General features: G+C 49.0%; 6 protein-coding genes across 6 annotated transcripts; 4 read left to right on the plus strand and 2 right to left on the minus strand.

Moving 5' to 3' along the window:
• The first annotated feature begins 1,964 nt into the window (after window positions 1–1,964).
• K444DRAFT_660937 (uncharacterized protein) lies at window positions 1,965–2,574 on the plus strand. Its single transcript, XM_024886517.1, has 2 exons — window positions 1,965–2,217; window positions 2,270–2,574. The coding sequence occupies exons 1-2, from the start codon at window positions 2,024–2,026 to the stop codon at window positions 2,433–2,435; spliced, it is 360 nt and encodes a 119-aa protein (XP_024740351.1). The 5' UTR covers window positions 1,965–2,023; the 3' UTR covers window positions 2,436–2,574.
• Window positions 2,575–4,538: 1,964 nt separating this feature from the next.
• K444DRAFT_715156 (uncharacterized protein) lies at window positions 4,539–5,750 on the minus strand. Its single transcript, XM_024888347.1, has 2 exons — window positions 5,134–5,750; window positions 4,539–4,935 (listed from the first exon to the last, which is right to left on the minus strand). The coding sequence occupies exons 1-2, from the start codon at window positions 5,570–5,572 to the stop codon at window positions 4,667–4,669; spliced, it is 708 nt and encodes a 235-aa protein (XP_024740352.1). The 5' UTR covers window positions 5,573–5,750; the 3' UTR covers window positions 4,539–4,666.
• A 204-nt stretch (window positions 5,751–5,954) lies between these two features.
• Window positions 5,955–6,915, plus strand: K444DRAFT_626536 (uncharacterized protein; the record flags this gene model as incomplete). Its single annotated transcript, XM_024882666.1, has 3 exons — window positions 5,955–6,316; window positions 6,376–6,470; window positions 6,524–6,915. The coding sequence occupies 3 exons, from the start codon at window positions 5,955–5,957 to the stop codon at window positions 6,913–6,915; spliced, it is 849 nt and encodes a 282-aa protein (XP_024740353.1).
• Window positions 6,916–7,991: 1,076 nt separating this feature from the next.
• On the minus strand, window positions 7,992–11,586 carry K444DRAFT_626537 (DUF1765-domain-containing protein; the record flags this gene model as incomplete). Its single annotated transcript, XM_024882667.1, has 3 exons — window positions 7,992–8,952; window positions 8,998–9,667; window positions 9,714–11,586. 3 exons carry the CDS (start codon window positions 11,584–11,586, stop codon window positions 7,992–7,994), a joined length of 3,504 nt encoding a protein of 1,167 aa, XP_024740354.1.
• Window positions 11,587–15,975: 4,389 nt separating this feature from the next.
• Window positions 15,976–18,558, plus strand: K444DRAFT_556103 (uncharacterized protein; the record flags this gene model as incomplete). The annotated part of the gene is made up of 4 exons (XM_024876733.1): window positions 15,976–16,214; window positions 16,269–16,568; window positions 16,625–17,464; window positions 17,518–18,558. Coding segments are annotated over exons 1-4 (2,289 nt in total), but the record flags the coding sequence as incomplete, so codon positions are not given.
• A 202-nt stretch (window positions 18,559–18,760) lies between these two features.
• K444DRAFT_522542 (ankyrin) lies at window positions 18,761–19,129 on the plus strand (the record flags this gene model as incomplete). The annotated part of the gene is made up of 1 exon (XM_024874216.1): window positions 18,761–19,129. The coding sequence occupies one exon, from the start codon at window positions 18,761–18,763 to the stop codon at window positions 19,127–19,129; it is 369 nt and encodes a 122-aa protein (XP_024740356.1).
• Between the last annotated feature and the right edge of the window lie 609 nt (window positions 19,130–19,738).

A 19,738-nucleotide genomic window follows, 5' to 3' on the forward strand; every position in this document is an offset into this window, starting at 1 on the left:
TGTCTCAAGGAATGGTTCATCTTCCGAGTTGTGATCTGAGTATGGTACATCTGTATCCTTCCCATCAAGGGACGGCGGACTGATAGGGTCATATTGATGATGCTTTGATGAAGGCATATTGTGTTGTGCGCTTTAGCTTTTGCAAACGATAAACGAAAGGAACCTGCAGATGACAAGAGAACTTGGAAGTTTTGGGGGGGCAACCCTAAGAGTCGGTAAACGACGCTGCACTCCGGTGATGGCAGGGAAACCCCAGAAGCCAAGGGACCTTTTCTTGAGCTGATCTGAGACAGGTACTGCGGTGCGAGCGCACAAAATCAGCTGAATGCATGATGCCGCTATTCGTGTTGGCGTGGTCACTTGATGTGCGAGCCTTCGGGTTTATAACTTCTTGGCAGCCGCCCAACCACGGGAAGCGTGCCGAACACGGATTCTGTTATATTTGGGTGCATAAAAAAACAAAAAGGACCCTTGGCAAACCGTATCTCATAAGGTTGTGGTTAGGATTACACAAGACAATATGGAAAATGCGTGGATTAGAGAAGTTAAATTTTGGTAACACGCATGGTCAAATCATGTTTTCTTTAATTTACTTTTCACAGAGTGTAGCTCGAGACGCAAATTGAATTACATCGGCGTATTTAAACATGCTGTTTTGTGCAATTTCATTCAGTAAATGGATGGCAAGTTGTATAATTAGCCTTTATTCCCGAAGGCTAGCAACCATACCTCAGGTTTTCCTAATATTAATAAAACATACGATTATAGTGAGCAGTATTCAAGTGAGCGTGCCCCGCATCAAAATGTTAACAGTTCAGCCCGTCACTCGCAGTCATCCCGCCGTTTTCACATTATTGAATCTGCACCTAAACGGTCCAGGGACGCTCAGTGGTGGGGTGCCTGTGCAAAGCTTGATCCTCGTCAGAACTAGCTGGAAGCTACCGGAGGGGGGTCCAGTCGCATTTCAACATTTGGCGGAAGGAGGAGGCTGAATCTCGTGGCGAGATCAGATTCGATAAGTACTTTTCAATTTCTGCTGTCATAAGAATGGAGTGCCCCCTATCCTGAGTGGTATGGTTTTCAGGGCTGAGTTTTCGGTCCCGCATTGCGATCCTGCGGGGACGCCACCGAAAATCCCTGTTCGGCGAAACGCGGGGAACGACTGGATGAGATTATACCGCCTGCGCGGGAGCTGTAAGGGGCGCAGACGGTTGGACCTGATCTTTCCGGATCTGGCCGTGAGCCTAAAGACTGGGCATTGCCAAGCGTTCGGCCCCTTGTCTTTGCAGGCTCCAAAAGAAGCCCTTCCTGCAGGAAATCTTCTGACCAAACAGACACATCGCATTAGTTACTTCTGAGCTTGCACTGGCCAATGACTTTCTCGGCATCGGGAGCACGTCTGTTGTTCCGATTAAGTTTTCCAATGGCGCCATACACGTGTTACACAGGAATACCCGACTCTCTCCCCGGCAAAGCAGATCTCTGACTGGTCAGCACGGGAAGCAACTTTTCAATAGTCTGAAAAGCAGTCGTAACTCCGAAGCTGAATTGGGAGCATGGGAGAACTCACGAGTACGACAATGCGTCGGTTGACTATGCGACATCTTCTAAGCTATGGCCATTGGCTCGTCACGCAGTGACCGAGTTCGAAAACCACAGGAAAGACCAAGCGGGAGGGGAAACCTCCTCAGAGGCGTGAACAAACAATCACTTCTGGCATTTTCAAACGAGAATGGTGGAAGCTAGGCAATGAACGGGATATACCGTGATTTGCGGATGGTATGAGGGATCAAGTGATGAAGCTCGTGGCTTTCCTGGTGCTTGGCTGCTTCAAGGCTGAGCTGAGGACGTGTATCTCCGGAGCAGCGGGTTGTGACGAAGTTGCTGTATTGTGGAAAAGTTACTTAAAGAGCGTGAAATCCTGCCCTGAAAGTCGTGCTCCACCCTCGTTATTCCATCATCATCTTCCAATCCCGAAGCAGACACTTTCAAAGTCCAAACCCACAGAAAATATCTCGTCAACATGAAGCTCAACTTCTTCCTCATCATTCCCTTCACTGCGGTTCTGGGTGGTGTCTTTGAGCGCAGCGGCAAACCTGGCTGTGACTCTGACAACTGCGCAAGAGCAGTCACTGGTACCCGCCTGGGCCCCGTAACAGCCGCCAGCCATGTCGCCGACTGTGTGAGTTTCCAGCAAGTGACGACTTACTACGGCCTGTAAGTAAAAGATTCTTGCTTTCGGTTGTGCTGCGATTGACTCTTGCTGTAGGGGATCCGTTGCTAGCCCAACTGCCACTCCGACATACGCTACCGCTTGTACCGGCGCAGGAGACAGCTATGGCAGTGCTTGCTCCTGCTGGGGATACCCAGTCCAGACATACACTGTCTATCCTTACTCTGATGATGGTGGATTGGATGATGCCGTTATCATCTAAAGTACATGGAGGGCTGAAAGACTTCTTGTGTTGGGACTTTTGGGGGTTTGGGGACTTGGGGGCATCAGAGGCATCGGACTAGGACATGGGGTTTTGGAAAGCCTTCTACAGGCATGAGTGCTCATGAATAAATACCAGCAATTCTGCTAATATGTCACTTGACGAAAACATAGCTTAATAAAAGATGGATCTATCAACAATCTGCAGCCATGATGACACAAATCCCTGGGCTTTGCGATTCCTGTAACCAATGATGAGATACTTGACAATAGAAAACGCACAATTAACGCGAGAAGTGGCGTAGCCAGAACGGAAGCGGTGGAAGACTTCCAGACCGAGCCTCCGAGACACGGAATTTCCCCAGAAGCAAGCATAGTAGGAATCCGTTCTACGCGAGATGAGACCAATTTCCCGCATGGCAGTCTTCCATATCACCAAGGAATTGCTAAACAAATACTCATATGATGCGAGAGTGCCTTGCGATGAGCTCCAGTGCCGCACTCATTTGAATGCCACCAGTCAAAGCTCTACATGGACTTGAACACGGAGAGGGAGGGACAATAGTTTTTTACAATCTCAAATATCGGAAATGGAAATACTCTTAATATATACAATAAAGCAAGGCAAACGTCGGGGACGAAGAAGTAGTTGGCCAACTTGTGTTGGGGACATTGAGAATTCTGCGCCACTTTTTGTCCACTGTGTGCCTATCGGAAATGTGTGACAAGTGATCTCGTACTCAAACCTCCTAGTCTGACGCTAATCCACAGATAACAGCCGCAATCTCTGCCCTCCTATCCACACCATATTCCGTGCCCGGAACACTTACTCTAACCTATTCGCTGATGTAAAGCTCCTCCCTGGGAAGCTGTCAATTTCCACTTGTACTTCCAAGTATCGCAGTAGTTACCCGCGCTCTTCTCCTTCTGCGAATGGCTCCTTAATGTCATTGGTTTCTGAGTTTTCTTCATCCTCGCTCATGCCATCGTCCCTGATTTGACATTCTTCACAAGGACATTCCTCATCCAGGGTGTGAACACCGCCTTCTGGCTCCACGATCTCCTCATCTGTCGGGTCTTGAACATCTTCCTCCTACTTCTCGCTGAATTCATCTGAATCACAGTTATCTTCAACTCTGAGAAGTTCATCCCATCTATGCTGGGGGCGCCCCTTTGGTTTGGACGAATCTCTTAGCCAAGGTTCCGGATTGGGCTGCTTCAAATTCCCTCTATAAGCTCCTCACAAGCGGACTTGGACCTTCGGGTGCTGCAGCCTTGCTGACCTCTCACCACGTTAACGTCTCTAGTCCATTCCAAGGGTTTCAGTGACCTCGTAGACCCCACCCTGAATTCGAAAAGGCAAGAATCGTAGCAGCAGTCTCCTGGCATGCTTGCAAAACTTTTTAACTCTCCCTCAGCGTTTGTCTCGGGAAATTCTACAGGTCCTGTATGGGACGATTTGGACGTGGCAAAAGAAGATTACGAGGAACTCTATCTTGAATGAGTAGCTGTGTTTTCGCTCGGGAAAATGTAGACACAGCCAGAACAGTATAGAAACAGTCTACGTTATTCCAGAAACCTGAGGAAGATGCTGGGGTTGTGTATGTGGGCCGTTGAGGGATGTCAAGTCGAGCCAAAGAGACAGAAGGCGCGACTTGAGGCACAATTTGAGGAGTGGACAAAATACTCCTGCTTTCCATGAGCGGAACACCTAGGAACAATTTTCTTCTTGGCTGGTCTCTTCTGCCATTTAGACATAGCAAATAAAAAGCTTGCCCAATAAGAAAGTCTCAAACGAGCATGGAATCCCTTCTTGGTGTTTACTTACTATACTTCAAGACAACCGAACTGGTTGGTCTCACCGTCACTGATAGACACCCAAAAAGCTCAAGAGTTTGAAACAACAAAAAGACTGATGACTATACAGATAGAAACGAACTTGTTCCGCGAATATTGAATTTTGTTAGACTGATGTAAAGCGGATTTGAATCTAAATATAGGAAGCGTTTAAATGTTAAGGTGTTCGGCACTCAAAATAGGAATAGGAAAGTATTTATCCCCTAAAAGCTACAAGTATTTATTATTTTCGCTGCTGCACGGTGCTGCTGCTCGTTGAAAGTGTGGCCAATCAATCGGTCTCCTGGTGGGCTAAAGAGGCACTGTAGCACTGAATTGTCAGTGTCCCAAGCCAAGCTGGATCATTTTGGCTACCGTTACAGTGCTGGTGTTCATCTATTGTGAACGTTCGACTCGTTCTCCTTCCGAGTTCAAAATGTGCACTTCAGGCAGGTCGTCGTCAGCCCAATGCAAAGCTCCCTTCAATAATGCATGTACCTCCTCTCTTATGTTCAACGCAGCATCAATAAATCGCTCAGCACTGTTCTCCTCGAAACGATAGTAGAGACCAGTATCCCAAACCAAGCCCAAAACACCGACACCCTCGAACTTCGACAAGAACATCAAGTCCATGCGGGCAAAGAACTTGCTTATCGCTTCGAAGACTGGTCGAGCATGTGTTCCACGTATGGTGTCGACGTCAAAAATGGTCTGGATTGGTATAGCAAGTTTCGGGGTGATGATTTTTTTGGCAATCAATGCCCAATCCAATTAAGGAGTAGGTGATCTCGTTGAAATTGGCTTCAGGGCAAGTGCGTTAGTACTGAATGTTCCTGGAGACTGAGAGCGAGCCAGCAGCTTACTGAAATGGATGATATCATCCTTTGCAAAGCGAATCAAGCCCTCCCTCTTGGCGATAAGTGTGTACGGACTGCGCGTCAAGAACACAGCTCGCGACTCCGTGCAAGAACGAGACAAAGCGAGGTCTTTTAAGGTGTGCTCGTCGGAGTTTCGCTCAAGGGTGAATTCGATATAAGCTTTGGGGTTTGGCTCGGGCTTGCTCTTGGATTCCTTTGCAGAGGAGCTCCTGCGCCGACCCGACATGATGATGGTTCCATAAACCTTCAGCACTCGGTAGCCTCGAGAACCAGAAGGAAGAGCATCTTTGAAAATCTTCTGCCGAAGCTCCGGAGGAAGGGTAGGGAAGACCGTGAACTCGGTGAGTGGCCGATTCAAGGCAGTCGGGTCGATAGCTTGCTCGTGAGTATTCATAGTAGTACTGTTCGTCCTGTCGTCCGTCATGTTTGTCGACGTTGTTCAAGAAACTGTTGCGTTTTCTCCGCGTGAGTAGTGGAGGATTTGGAAGGTGACAAACGGAATCGGGAAGGAGCCCGCCGGAAGTGCTCTAGTTTCGTGGAATTCCAAGGAGATTTGTGTTGTTTGCTTATGGTCGGGGAAGTGATGGAGAGTTGGAAGACGTCAAGTTGAGAGGTTGGTAGTCGCTTTGCCGAGTTGAGCGTAAAGGTGCGAAGAGATTCACTCGGGAGTTGGATAAAGTTGAAGGTGAGCAGGAGCACTGCTTCGTCCTTGCCGTCATGCGACCAAAAATCGAAAACAAACGCTGGCTTACCTACTCTCGGTCTTCAACACCACTCTTCGTCCCTCCTACCCTTCAAAAAACACAATGCGCCGGACCCCCACTGGTATAATGAATCCTCCTGAGCAAGCTATGGACTCACCGACTTCCCGTAGCTCTCTACTCACCGACTTCCCCCTCTTTCCCAAACTACCTCTCGAACTCCGCCTCAAAGTTTGGAAACACGCCCTACCAATTGGACCCCACGATCTCCGCATGATAAAAGTAACCGTCAGTACAATAGTAACTACCTCCACTACTACAACCAGCATACAACGCAAAGGATCGGAACAGCCCCCGAAATCAAAAATTAAGGAGACGAAGGCCTCATCCTCCCTCACCTTCTGCCTGCTGGAGCATAAGCATAATGACTATCTGAGGGATTTGGGGATGTTGAGAGCTTGCTCTGAGTACGTATATCCTGGATGTTCCACGAATCCAAGTACAATCAATTTCTAACAACGTCCAGGTCACGCAACATCTATCTGAAGCACTTCACGCAAAGCTTGAGATCTGGGGAGGAAGGATTGATTCGATTCGCAGGGGAAGATATTGTGTATATTTGTAAGGGTAGCTATAGTAGACAGAGGGGTTTCAGAGGCTAACACGATTCTCAGCTAATATGGACGAGCTTTCCTGCGTTGGCAAATTCCGCAATATCTTGAAGCCTGGGGATGTCTTTGAAGGGATCCCGTGCCAAAAGCTGGCCATCGAAATCTGCTGGTTTAGTCGTTGGCGGCTGCTTTACTGGTTGCCTGTTTCTGCTACTCGAACGCTTTTCCCCACGCACGATGGAGTGGTGCTGGCCATGATAACTCACTGCAAGGAACTCAGGGAGATAGGTGTGGTACTTGATTACCGGAAAGAGAGTCGCGTGCACACGCTAGATGGGAGAGATGACCTTCGTCGCAGGTGGAAGGCTTGCGAGGAACTGCAAGGTCAGAAAATGCCGGAGCTCCGTGTTTGGGACGCGGAAGGCAACAAGGTTGAACGTCTTGACCGCAAGTAGTTCTGGGCAGCAATAATAGCCTCCTTTCCGGCTCTTGACTGTCAAGTCTCACTTCAATCACCCTGAATTCTCAATGTCCAAGGCCAAGATGGAACATTCTAGCAAGACTCCCAGCAAATATGCCCATCCCTGCGGCAACACCAAGGGTTCCTTCCATCACCGATAGTCTCAGACATCCCGCTGTGTAATATTCGTCCTTCTCAAAGCCAGCCAAATGTAGGGACTCGGCTTGGGACATTGAAAAGGAGTGCTGTTTTTCTCGTCCAGCGCAAGACGGGATATGTGGCCGTCCTCTCGACCAAGCACAGGTAGAGCTAACATTGGTGATAGTTCAGCAACCCTCGACGCCGCGGAACAAGACCCATGCCTTCGAGCCGGAAGCTGAGCCCTATGATCGCTAAAGCTATCCCCTACTATCAATTAGCGCAATACCCTTGTATTTTCCATGGTAGTAATTAGCTTTGTGCATCTGTTCGACCCTAAGATACTTATTTTTCTAAAAGAACAGTACCCCTCTCTTCTATCGCCCTCCTCTATCCCCGACCTCCCCCCATTGGCCCACCAGGCATGCTCCTAGCATATGCTCGACATATACTAACCCTAACCCGCAGGGCCTTTACGTTCTAATATATCCCAATACGGGGGGCTCTCACATAAGCCCTAACCCCTAATCCTAAGCCCCCTCGCAAGTTCGGAACTACTTCTAATCCTTACCTTCCTAGGCCGTGCATATGCAGAGCATAAGGAGAGCATATACTGAACCATAGTAGGGATCAGCTAACCTCCCCCACGCCTTCAATTCTCTTAGCATAGCACAAGTCAGCAAGCTTAGAAACCAAATTAAGAGGCAAACCCTAGATCACCCATTCATATATACGTGGCCCAAATGCTCTGCTATTTCCAAACCCATACCTACAGTACATCCAAATACCTCCCTCCGAGAACCGAATGCCATGATGTTTCACTTCCCAGAAGTGGAGACAGCAAAAAACCCAAAAAAAATCCGAACGCCGATGCTATGCCAGATGTTCTCCCTTCATGCACAAGAATTGCTTCCTTTCCCTTCAATTTACAACCTACCCAAAGCGCCTAAACCCCTCCACCCCAAGCGTCGGAACCTCAACCCACTTGAGTCCCGGGACTCCCTCCGCCCTCCTCCTCTCTACAAAGTTGTTACACTCCCCGACCACCAATCCCCACTCCGCCAACGCCCTCCCCGCATACTTTGCCCTTTTCCCCCTCTCCACGCCCCCATATCCCAGCTTCGGATCCCTGGCCCTAATCTCCTTCCCAACCCCGGGCACCGTGGCATTAATCCACGACTGTGCCGGGGCCGGGAGACGCGGCGGACAGAGCCGGCGTTCTGGAGAGGAGGGGAGGCCGCGTGAGTGCTCGCCACTGCCACTTCCACTTCCACTTCCGGCGCTTGACGACATCTTTGACGGTCTCTCGAAGTGCTGCGCCCATTCGAGGGAGAATTTGAAGCTGAAGGCGCGGTGTGTGGATGTTGTGGGCGGCGTCTCCGAGTCGGTGGATGAGGTTTTGGCGTGTAGTGGGGGTCGGGAGCGTGCGAGTGCTGTCTCGCGACGAGCTTCTTCAAGGGTTTTGGTGGGGCTGGTTGTGCGTGGTGGCGAGGTGGTTGGTGATTCGGGGGAGAAGGTTGAGGGTAGGATTTTGCCCATGAATGTCCAGCGTTTCTTGTTTGGTGTGCTGGACGGGGAGGGCGTGTCTGAAGTTAGTTTCGGGATGTTGATGTCTGCTGTTGTGCCGAGTTTGAGTGAAGAGTGCCGTTTGTAGGCTGTTGGTTGTGTGGTTCCTGGGGTTTGGGCGGGGGTGACGATACCGTCGAAGCCGAGGTAGAGATTCGCGGTGGGTATTTGATTATCATTACGTATGATGAGTAGACGACGGCCTGGTGCTGGATAGCAAGGTGCAGTCGAGGGAGGGAGAACTCGGTTTCTCTCCGCTGATTGTTTCAGGTATTGGTAGTGTGCCCAGTTCGACTTTACTCGTGCAGAGATTGTACAGAAGATTTTGCTGAAACAATTAGTCGAGGCACGTTAGAAATATCAGAGAACTCACGTGTCAAGCTCACTGGAATCTCCGTCATCTCGACAGAGACGCCAACACAATAGTCGCATGTAATATGCTCTGACCATTGGACACCAGTGATTGAAAAACTTGTCAAATGTATCTTCTGTCAACAGCCACTCCAGGCACATGACCTCCTTTCTGCACTCGTTGTTGGTGATCACATTCCATGCTCCATAAATGAAAGCAAATACGCGAATCTCGGACATGCTGTTCTCGCTCTCAAGCATCTTCTTGCACACATCCAGCCAGAAATACCAATCGATGAAATCTGATTCGAGAGCATGAGCGTGGTGGAAGCGAACGAAGATCGTCAAGGCCTCCTCCATAAAATCACAGAGTACAAAGCATGCATTGTGATCGAACAAAGAGGTTTTTCGTGCTACAGCTTGCATCGTTTTACTGAACGTTTCGGCAAAGGTCATCCGGGCTGAATGGAAATCCGAAGGCCGTTCCGATATAAAGTCCCGCAGCAACATGATCAGTCGATTCTCGGCCATCAGCCTCGCAGAATTGTTCGAGGGCAATGGCAGAGCTGCTGCATTTGCATCAGCTCCTGCCAGAATATCGTCAAATGTGTTCGGTAAGGGATCCGCTGTGGGTTGTCGGTGGATTGTGGAATCCAGAGCGGTCAGAACTTGTGCTTGCACAAGTATAAATCCTGCTGCACGTCAGCCACGGCTCTCACGTCATGTATGTAGGCTTACCTGGCGAGCGAGCTTTCTCAGTAAGCGAAAGCTCTGAAGGCAAGAACTCCTCCGCTAGAATGTAGTAATGCTTCACAAACACGAAGAACAGATCGCTGTCCCGTCCACTCCATCTCGAGACCCAAGGACCATACCAAGGTATTTTGGCAGCCAGAATCGGCAGATAAGCCTCCTGACGAAGCAGATTCGTTATAGATGTCACCGAAGTCCAACCCAGAGAATGTATATGTGCTGGAAAAGGGGCCAAGACCTCATCCAAATCGAGCTTGTTAGCCCGCCTGGGCATTCCAAGTTCATCTGCTACCCTTCGAAGTATGTCCGCCGGCAATTTCCATATTCTGACCAATACGTCTGCTACTCCTGGTACGAAAAAGAAGGCATATGCGGCTGCTTTACCACAGAAAGTCACCAGACTTGCAGGTGTATGTCTTAGTGACATCTTATCCACCACAAAGTTCATTTGGGAGAGTAGATTCTGTATGAACAAGTTCCTCGCATTATGGTAGACGGATTCGGTCAAGAATTGGGAGGCTGAGGAGTTCAGCGAGGCAGAGGACTTTTGGCTTGGCGCGCGGCGTTCAGGGGACTGATTCCGGTAGTTTGCAGATCGCTCCGATAGAGGGGCAAAATTCGAAGGTGCCATCCGCCATTCAGGTCTTGTCATGATTGCATAGCATGCTTCTAACAATATTGGGCGATCCACCCCACTAACTGTTTGATTCTGTCGTCCGTCAAGAACCTCCAGAAGCCCATTCCACCACTTGCTAAATATAGTTATCCGTCGATCGAGGTCTTCGGGGCGGAGGTGCTTATTCGAGGGATGTGAAGCGTGGTTTCGAAGAAATGGTAATAGCGATGATCTGACTACATTCGTCTTCAACGACCAACTCTTGGCTTGAAATTTCGAAAAGTCGTTTTCCAGAGATCGAAAAGCCGACCATAATTCGTCTCGCCGCCGAGGTATCTCGGGAGCTTGACCTTGGACATTTTCGTAGGATGAGATTTTTGGCAGAGCCGGTACTTTCTCCTGGGACGTTCTCGGCGTCGATCTATTATCCAAAGAACTTCTGGGCAGGCTACTCGACGAGGAGTTATTGGAATTGAAAGTTGTAAAATTCATGAGCACGCTCGTAGGTCTCTGTTTTAACTTTCGAGTGGTCGTAGGAGCTCGCAGAAGCCCTTTTGGAGGGCTGTCGGAGGATTTGGGAGGAGGGGGATTGTCGAACTTCGTGGGAGGGACGACAGGCCGGCTGGACGATGTTATTTGGCTGCCCGTCATCTTCGAAGAGGAGCCCGCATGCTGTCCATCATCGTCTGTCTGTTGATCTTTGATTCGATTCGGAGATGGAGATCTTGAAGAGGTAATCCATGACCTCCGGGCAAATGTTGCAAACGACTCTGACACGGTCTTTGTTTTGTTATCCCGAACAGCCTTGGAAATTTGAGGTACTGGAGGGGCGCCGCTTGGTGTTGTATTTCCGGACTCAGCAGAGTCCTGCCGCTCCGGGGAGCCCCCCTTCACTCTCGAGATCCACGACTTTGGGCGGTTGACCAGGGATTTCCTCCTTCCCACTCGTTCGAGCTTCGGTCTCTCCTCCTTCGACAGCCCGTTTCCGGTCTTGCCATCCTGAACCCCCTTCGTCTGCGGCGGTGTTGAGGGCCTCGCTGGGAGACCCAAAGACACCCTTTGAGGCTCTTTGTCCGGCCTGGAGGGGGCCTGGAGTATTTGCAGGTTGCTGAAACTTGCGGACCTGGGGAGCTCCTCATCCTGCTGTTCCGTCACTCGTATGTAGTCGAGATTGGCCAGGTCGGGGATGTTCGAGGAGGAGTGCGAGCGAGGGAACGAGGCATTGTCGTTGAACATCGAGGACATGGTCAACATTTGACCATGCATGGGGCAGCTTCGGCTGCAGCGGAGCTATCTAAGCACACATTGCAGGTGTAATCGAGGCGCAGATGAGCAGACAAACGGGTCGTCCCTGGCCGGCAGAACAGTATGAGGCTGAACGAATGGATGTGAAGCTTCCCAATGGGGTTGGAGAAGGCAGGCTGCTCGAGGTCAGGAAGGAGGCTCGTTTGCTCGGGATGTGGACGGAGATTCCCTGCGATTAGCAGATAAGCGCACTTTTTAAATTGTCGCAGATAGATGATCCCGAGTGACACAATAATGACAATGATTTGGGTGCAATGACTATGCAAACGAGTGTGGGGCGACCATAGGATTCACGACAATACAGTACCGGTAGTGCAATACGAAGACGAGGCCAAAAATACGACGAGCGAAGGAAGCGCCACGCAATTGCTGCCCGCTCAGCACTAGTAGCGGCAGTGACATGATGGCGCTGCGCAAGCGTTGGGGGCTACGTACAGTACTACCAATAAGTACTGATAAGTATGTTCTTGGGCCCACCGTTCGCCCACAACACCAAGACCAAGGCCAAGACCAACAAATCCCATCCCGCCCCATCTTTGCGTGCGGCATTCGCAGGTATTATTTTTAACCCTGTCCGATGCCCTGCCGATGAATTCCCCAATTCCCTATCAAGCCCCTGCATCCGTGCAAGTACCAAGTAGATCACCAAGTACCGCCGCCACCGCGCGGATCTCTCACAGCATGCCCCCGAATGCCGCAGCGGAAGACAGTGCTCGAACTGCAAATCTTGATGCTGATCTGACTGATCTGGCGGATCCGATACTCTGGCATGTGGATCGGAGAATTTGGTTTAGACCTGCTCACCATTAAAAGATTCAAATAAGAAGTTCTGCCCGCCTTCTAAAATGCTAAAACGTTATCAAAGTCTCAACTGAGGTCCACGCCTTGTCAAACTTCGGTGAGGTCTGGCACTGCCCCTCTCACCGCCACCGCCGCTCCTCTTCTCGATGTCCTTACCCGCAGCGACTCCACCACGAAAACGAAAACAGAGAAAAAGATAGGGATTCAATATTGCGCTGCAGCCATGCCCAACCAGCATCTCAACCCTTCGGCCTATACACCTCATTCATGCCGCCCTGATGCCCACCACTTCATCTTGTTTTGGGTGCAGTCACGGGATTCACGATGTGGTGTCGCTCAGCTCGGTGGGTATGTCATCTCTGCAGCCTGAATGGCTCTTTTTTTGCTCTTCTCATGCAGAATTCGCTGTCCGTCGCTACTTCAAGACAATCCGGGTGCTGTTGCAAGACCGAGAGAAATGTTCATATTTGAGCCTTTTATAAGGCAGTGACGTTTGCTCATTTATTCAGGTTGCGGAGCATCCAAGGTTTGAGAGTGAGATTTCCAACGGAAACCGGGCACAGAGTTCCGACTTCCGAAAAGATCCTTGGATATGGAGAAAATGTAGGAATTCCCCAACGGATCTATATTGGCTCGACGTCGTGAATCGAAGCCGAGTTGCTATCATGAGACTTCCAGACGGTGAGCCACCCCCTATTAATCTCCCTAGGTCGGGTACCCAATCGGGATATGTCACGTGAGGATATCTCGAGCTCAACGGCTGACTTACGTCTCATGCGCCTCATATTGGGGATGATATATTTGCTTGGTAGTTTGAAAAGCTAGTCTCCCTTTCAGTAGGGCCGAGCAAGGTCAGCTGAGCCTCCTCATTCGTTTCGCTCTTTTCGATGACGGCTGGACGGATTGAAGTTTTGCCGTCTCCCCCAAGAGCAGTCCTTTGTGTTTGGCTTTGAGAGTACGAGAGAATTTGACTTTCCTATTGCGTATGTGAATCATGTGCTATGCATACCATCAGATTCTACCTCTTGGGTTCGCGTCTAAACGTTGGAGAAGTGGTTTGACTGCCTCAGTTGCCAGGAGAAAGAAGGTCCCAAGTAGGACAATCGCGGCACTTCAGCAGAACCAACAAGGGCATGTATTGAAACAAGTACATCTTTGAATCAGAAACTTATTTGGTTAATTGGTTACCCCTCGCGTTGTGCTGTACAAATATCACGGTACGTCCGTATGGGGCTGGTGGAATGGTGGACGGCTGAATGAATCCCGATCTAGATGAGAAACCAGCCTTCACGTGTGTGTGGCTCGCCAATTCAAAGATCGTCGACCAAGCGCAGAGCCGCCGCTCAGATCGTCAGGTACTTGAAAGTTTGAGACCTCGTGAAAATGGACTGCCGAAATATGATGAGGGCATTCGGGTGTGCCAGGGGAGAAGAGGGTAGAAGATATTCCTCGCTAAGGAAAGGGGAGGCTCGCTTACATTTTCAGGGGCCTCAGGACGTTGCTCGCTAATTTCAGCACATCGGTTCCCTAGCTCCTCCGACTACATTGCTGGCCCTTCACTGCCTGTTGGACCCTCTCATGACTCCCAGTTCTATTTGGCCCTTGATCAGAGGTCCGAGTATTATGCATAAAGCAAGATCTAAGCAAAGTGATCCCCAAGTCGCTTATCGGGCCTTTAAGGTTTCGGTAGAGCAAAAGATTTGACTTCTGCATGGAAGATTCTCCACGAATGCGGGTAGATGCGGGTATCCCCGCGTTCAGTCTTATTCCGCATCTTATGTAGAAGACTTACAAGCCCTATCTCTTCACACGGGCCATACTATGCAGACCAACGGATTCTCTTCGGCTGCTCCCAGAAGCTAAAACGGTTGTCATATCACGAAGTCAAAAGACTTGGTCAAGTAAGTCTGACAAAAGCAAGAGCGAGAAGAGCTGCTAACAAAGTTCACCTTGCAAGCCCCTTTGTCCCGAGAATCGGGTAGCCTTCAGCCACGAATAGCTCAGACCTGAGATAGGGAGCAGTGATCGGCCTTACACGTCTTCTGATCTTTAAGTGGCGATTAAAAAAGCATGGAGAACCATTAATTATTCTTGAACAATATGTTGAAGGACCGAGGTTGGACAGTGGAGCATGAAAAATGTCATTTTAACCCTCCCACATTCCACAACGTCATGAGCTCTATTCTTGGCGTTGTCTACAAAGGACCGAATCTCGGGGTCTGTCAAAGGTGATCGGGATGCCGCCCTGACCAGGCGACGCAGGAATAAGATGACAGGGGCAGCAGAACCCGAAACTTTGTGGCTGCACGAGGATCTGTTAAATGTGTTAAAAGTGCGTGATGTTTAGAATCTACCTGCTAGGCAATCGGGGGAAGGCTTGGTATGACTACCTCTATCTGCCCCCTGTTTTTCTCACTCCGCATATTGGCAAACTCACATTCAGTCTTCTCTCACACATCAGCTTTATCTTCTATCCCCATTCTAGATGTCTAGACACTGGATTCAAAGTCAATATGCAGAGAAAGGAAGGGTATGAGCTGCTTCTCGGTCTTTTTTGAAGTCGTGTGCGGGATCGAGCCACCCCGAAGCAAGAACCCTTGTAGCTACACTCGGTCTCCACATCTTGGGGAAAAGATTTCCCCAGAATAACCTTCAACAACAACATTTCGGTGTTACCACGGAGCCGTCAGTGTCACGCCGATGCACTGAGCGGCTGGTGCCGTCTTTGGTCTTCAGGATCAACGGTGCCTTACTGCCAAGCCCACCAAGGACTTTAGGACCGCCTCGGGACCACATCGAAGACTGCCTCACGCATATTAACAATAAAGCAGAGACGGTACGAAGGTCACGGCATAAAGTGATGGGACTACAGGGCATTTTGACTCGCCTGAGGCGCTCAGTGGACTACGGCGTGCAAATTGAGGGATTAAGCCCAATAATGTCTGGAATTTTGGATACGTGACCCGCTGTAACGTGATCAAAGTGCGGGGAAGCGCGGGGCACCTCCCGCTATTGCCCAATCGGCAACTCTCGGGCCGGGGCTTCAGAAGTCAAAAACAGGCCACTCGAAGCTTAGCTCTGCATTCGTTATGAGAAGGTAAGACCTTGCTTGGAGTGCTCATCATGACTTTCCTGCTGATCTCTAATATACGAATACGCATTTCATGCCAGAAGAGGCGTGGCGGCGCGCGGAGGGCGACGCCAAGGCTCGTAAAGAACGTGTCCCATTTCCACAGTCACGTGTGGTTTCAGGTTCCTCTGAAAACTCTCTCATTCGTTAGAAAATCTACGGTAACGTGACCGTCCAGGCCCTGCAACCCCATCAAAAAAATTATCGACCATCTCAAATTTCGATTAAAATCGTTCCCAAGTATGCATAACGGGCAGATTTCATGGTAGACGCTCTACAAGACCCCAGATACTCGCGTTGGCGGCAAGAATGTGTTGGGCCAGTTGGTGCCGCAATCTGTACGGAGTTGACGATCTGCCCCGCCTTACGTGGCCCCAATGCGTCTAGCCCCAGTCTGCCTTGCGCAGAATTCAGCCTTGTGGAGGCTGAGTGCAGAAGACATCCTGCGATGCCAGCAAGGCAACCCTCTTTTATTCTTTCTCAACATATGTCTTCTCAGCCTACTTTCTCTTGTGTTTAGCATCACCATGAGCTTTGGCTTTAGCGTTGGCGACTTCGTCGCTGTCCTTCAGCTTGCAAACGACGTCCGGAAGCAGTTCGTTGATGCTCCGAGCCAATTCAAGGCAATCTCCGAAGAGTGAGTGAGCTTTTTTATAGTACCCGATGAACATGTGCTTATCTGTTCTAATAGGGTCAAGAGTCTTTCAATTGTGCTTCAAGATATCGACGACATTTTACCTGCACGTGACCTGACAAGCCACCAGCAAACGGAGCTAGGCAATATCGTCAAGCATTGCGAGAGTGTACTTGAAGAGCTCAATAAAATAGTGATCAACTTCAAAGAACTAGATCCTATCGCAAAAAGCTTAGATAAAAAGCCTCGAAGAGTATGGAAAAGATTTAAATGGGATCAAAATGACATTAATGAGTTGCGAACCCGGATTTCATCGAATATTCTGCTATTGAATACGTTCTTAGGACAAGTAAGCAGGTATATTAAAACTGGAATTCTTCTTTAAATAAGCCCATTAAGCTAAATTTGTCTAGTCAAGCCGTATTCGCAATCAGAGACAGTATAGAGCGGTTGCACGAGCGCCAGGATACCCAAGAACGCCAGCAAGAAACTCGAGAGCAACAACAAGAGGATCAGATCATTCTCAATTGGCTCACTCCTGTTGACTTTGTCTCTCAGCAAAATGACTTTATTGCTCGGCGACAAGAAAGAACCGGCACATGGCTCCTTGACTCTACAGAGTACCAGTCTTGGCGACAGGCAAAGAAACAGACGTTGTTTTGTCCAGGAATTCCCGGGGCTGGAAAGACAATTATTACATCAATTGTCGTAGAAGAGCTTACTACTCGCTTCCGCAATGACAACAGCGTTGGAATTGCGTATATCTATTGTAACTTCCGACGTCAAGACGAGCAGAAGATTAATGACTTGCTTGCGAGCTTGCTAAAGCAGCTAGCTGAGGGTCAGCCGTGTCTACCAGTCACGGTGAAAGAGCTCTATGACAGACACAAGAAGAACCGGACACGACCTTCACTGGATGAGATTTTGAAGACTTTAAATTCAGTTATTACTACTTATTCAAGGGTTTACATTGTTGTTGACGCATTAGACGAATGCCAATGCTGGTCGACATTCTTATCGGATATATTTAGCCTTCAAGCTAAGACTGGAGTAAAACTCTTTACGACCTCGCGGCCAATCCCAGATATTGAGGAGATGTTTAAGGAATGCCTTTCACTTGAAATCCTTGCTAGTGACGAAGATATAGGGAAATATTTGAACGGTCACATGTCACAGCTCCCAACATTTGTCTTGAGAAAACCAGAGCTACAAGAGGAAATCGTGACGGAAATCGTACACGCCGTTGAGGGAATGTAGGTATCTTGCTGAATCTAAAGACGCGATTCACTTACTAACTAAGGCCAAGGTTTCTCTTAGCACAGCTCTACCTGGGCTCGCTTGAGGATAAAACAACAGTAAAGGCTATGAAGACTGCATTAATGCAGTTCCAGAAGAACTCTCAAGAGACTAGCCAGAATAAGAAGCTCGAAGTCCTATCTTTAGCATACGAAGAAGCAATGGAGAGAATAAATAGGCAGCAGGCAGGCTTTCAGCTGCTAGCCAAGAATGTGCTATCATGGATCACCTGCGCAAAGAGGCCGCTCACTACTTCAGAACTTCAGCACGCGCTTGCTGTAGAAATTGGCGAGTCCCAACTTGATAAAGACAACCTTCCAGAGGTCGAAAATATGGTCTCTGTTTGTGCAGGCTTAGTCACAATCGATGACGAAAGTAAGATTATTCGATTAGTCCATTATACAACGCAGCAATACTTTGAGCACACGCGAAGCCAATGGTTCCCCGATTCGCTAACTAATATCACGACAATTTGCGTTACACACCTTTTATTTAAGGAGTTTGAAAGTGGAATTTGCCAGAACGACAAGGAGTTCGAGGAACGACTGCGGTTATATCCATTTTATAAATATGCGGCTCAAAATTGGGGAAAACATGCATGTGAAGCTTCCGAGAAATATGCTTGTGAAGCTTCAGAAAAGGTGGTACAGTTGACTATAAATCTTCTTGAGGATGAACAAAAAGCCTTGGCCTCTACCCAGGCGATGGTAGCTCTAGGACCCTTTCCTGACTATAGTCAACAACGAGTGCCAGTGCAAATGACAGGAGTACACCTTGCGGTTTTCTTCGAATTTAACGAAGCAATTTTAGCCTTACTCGGGAAGGGACATCATCCAGATTGCAAAGACAGTTCTGGTCAGACGCCGCTATCGTGGGCTGCAGAGAACGGGCACGAGCTGGTGGCGAGGCTGCTGCTTGAGAAAGGGGCCGAGCTCGAGTCTAAAGATAAAGATAATCAAACGCCGCTATTATGGGCTATAAGGAACGAGCACGAGAAAATGGTAAGACTGCTGCTTGAGAAGGGTGCTAAGCTCGAGTCTAAAGATAAAATGTTATTGTTGGCTGCAAGGAGGGGTCATGAGGCGGTAGTGGGGCTGCTGTTTGAAAAGGGCGCTAAGCTTGAGTCGAAAGATATTAATGGTCAGACACCGCTATCATGGGCTGCAAGGAACGGACGCGAGGCCGTCGTCAAGCTACTGCTGGCTACAGAGAAGGTCGACGTTGACCCGCAGGATAATAACGGTCGGACGCCGATGTCGTATTCTGCTTCGGGGGGGCACAAGGGTGTCGTCAAGCTGCTACTTGAGAAGGGCGCTGATGTCGAGTCGAAGGATGCAAAGTATAGACAGACGCCGTTAGCGTACGCTGCTAAGAACGGGCACGAGGCCGTCGTCGAGCTTCTGCTCGCTGCGGGTCAGGTCGAAGTTGATTCGAAGGATAATAGTAGTCGGACGCCGCTATCGTATGCTGCTTCGAGGGGACACGAGGCCGTCGTCAAGCTGCTACTCGAGAAGGGGGCTGATATCGAGTCGAAGGATAAACACAGCCAGACGCCACTTTCACAAGCCACTTCGAGCGGGCACAATGGTATTATTCGGATGCTACTCGAGTATAAGAGTTGATTATTGTGACGGATTAAGACCCGTGGAGAGACTAGGTGCCTGAGAGCTCTAGGCACCTGCGTTAATCTGACCACAGCTCTGTGCGGAAGACAAATAACCGTACGGAGCCCAGACTTAGCTTCTCTCCTTAGATTATTCTTCTTGTATTTAGGGAAATCATTTACTTGAGCATAGTACTGCCAACCCGTGACAATTATTTACTTTTATGTTATAGATATTGAGAGGTCAAAAGCATATATATTAAGTGTACTATATAGCAGGAGGGCGAAGTACAAAAGTTCTGGTTTTAGACCTATAACGCAACTCTCTACGTGCCGAGCAAATACAATAATTATTAGGCAGGAAAGAGAAGTTGTTGAATGTGCGTTTACTTGCGTTTACCCTTCTATAAAATGTTAATACAATCTATAATACTTATGAGAATTAACTCTAAGAGCCCAGGTTACCTTTCCTAGCTCGTGAAATATTTTTGAGAAGGTATAGCCTTGCTTGGGGTGTTCATTATGAACTTCCTACTGATCTCTAATACACGTATACGTATTTTTATACCAGATACCAGATATATTAAAGAGGCGTGGTGAAGCGCGGAGCGCGACGCCGAGCGACTCG

This window comes from Hyaloscypha bicolor (assembly GCF_002865645.1).
Source record: "Hyaloscypha bicolor E unplaced genomic scaffold K444scaffold_50, whole genome shotgun sequence".
NCBI classification, from domain to species: Eukaryota; Fungi; Ascomycota; class Leotiomycetes; order Helotiales; family Hyaloscyphaceae; genus Hyaloscypha; species Hyaloscypha bicolor.

What these genes read in the sequence shown, in the direction of transcription:
- K444DRAFT_715156 (XM_024888347.1), bottom strand. Translation starts at nt 5,572, where the DNA reads ATGACGGACGACAGGACGAACAGTACTACTATGAATACTCACGAGCAA. An exon ending in GGATGATATCATCCATTTCA is followed by an intron (nt 4,936 to 5,133) that starts GTAAGCTGCTGG and finishes ATGCTCGACCAG; the next exon opens with TCTTCGAAGCGATAAGCAAG.
- K444DRAFT_660937 (XM_024886517.1), top strand. Translation starts at nt 2,024, where the DNA reads ATGAAGCTCAACTTCTTCCTCATCATTCCCTTCACTGCGGTTCTGGGT. An exon ending in GTGACGACTTACTACGGCCT is followed by an intron (nt 2,218 to 2,269) that starts GTAAGTAAAAGA and finishes CTCTTGCTGTAG; the next exon opens with GGGATCCGTTGCTAGCCCAA.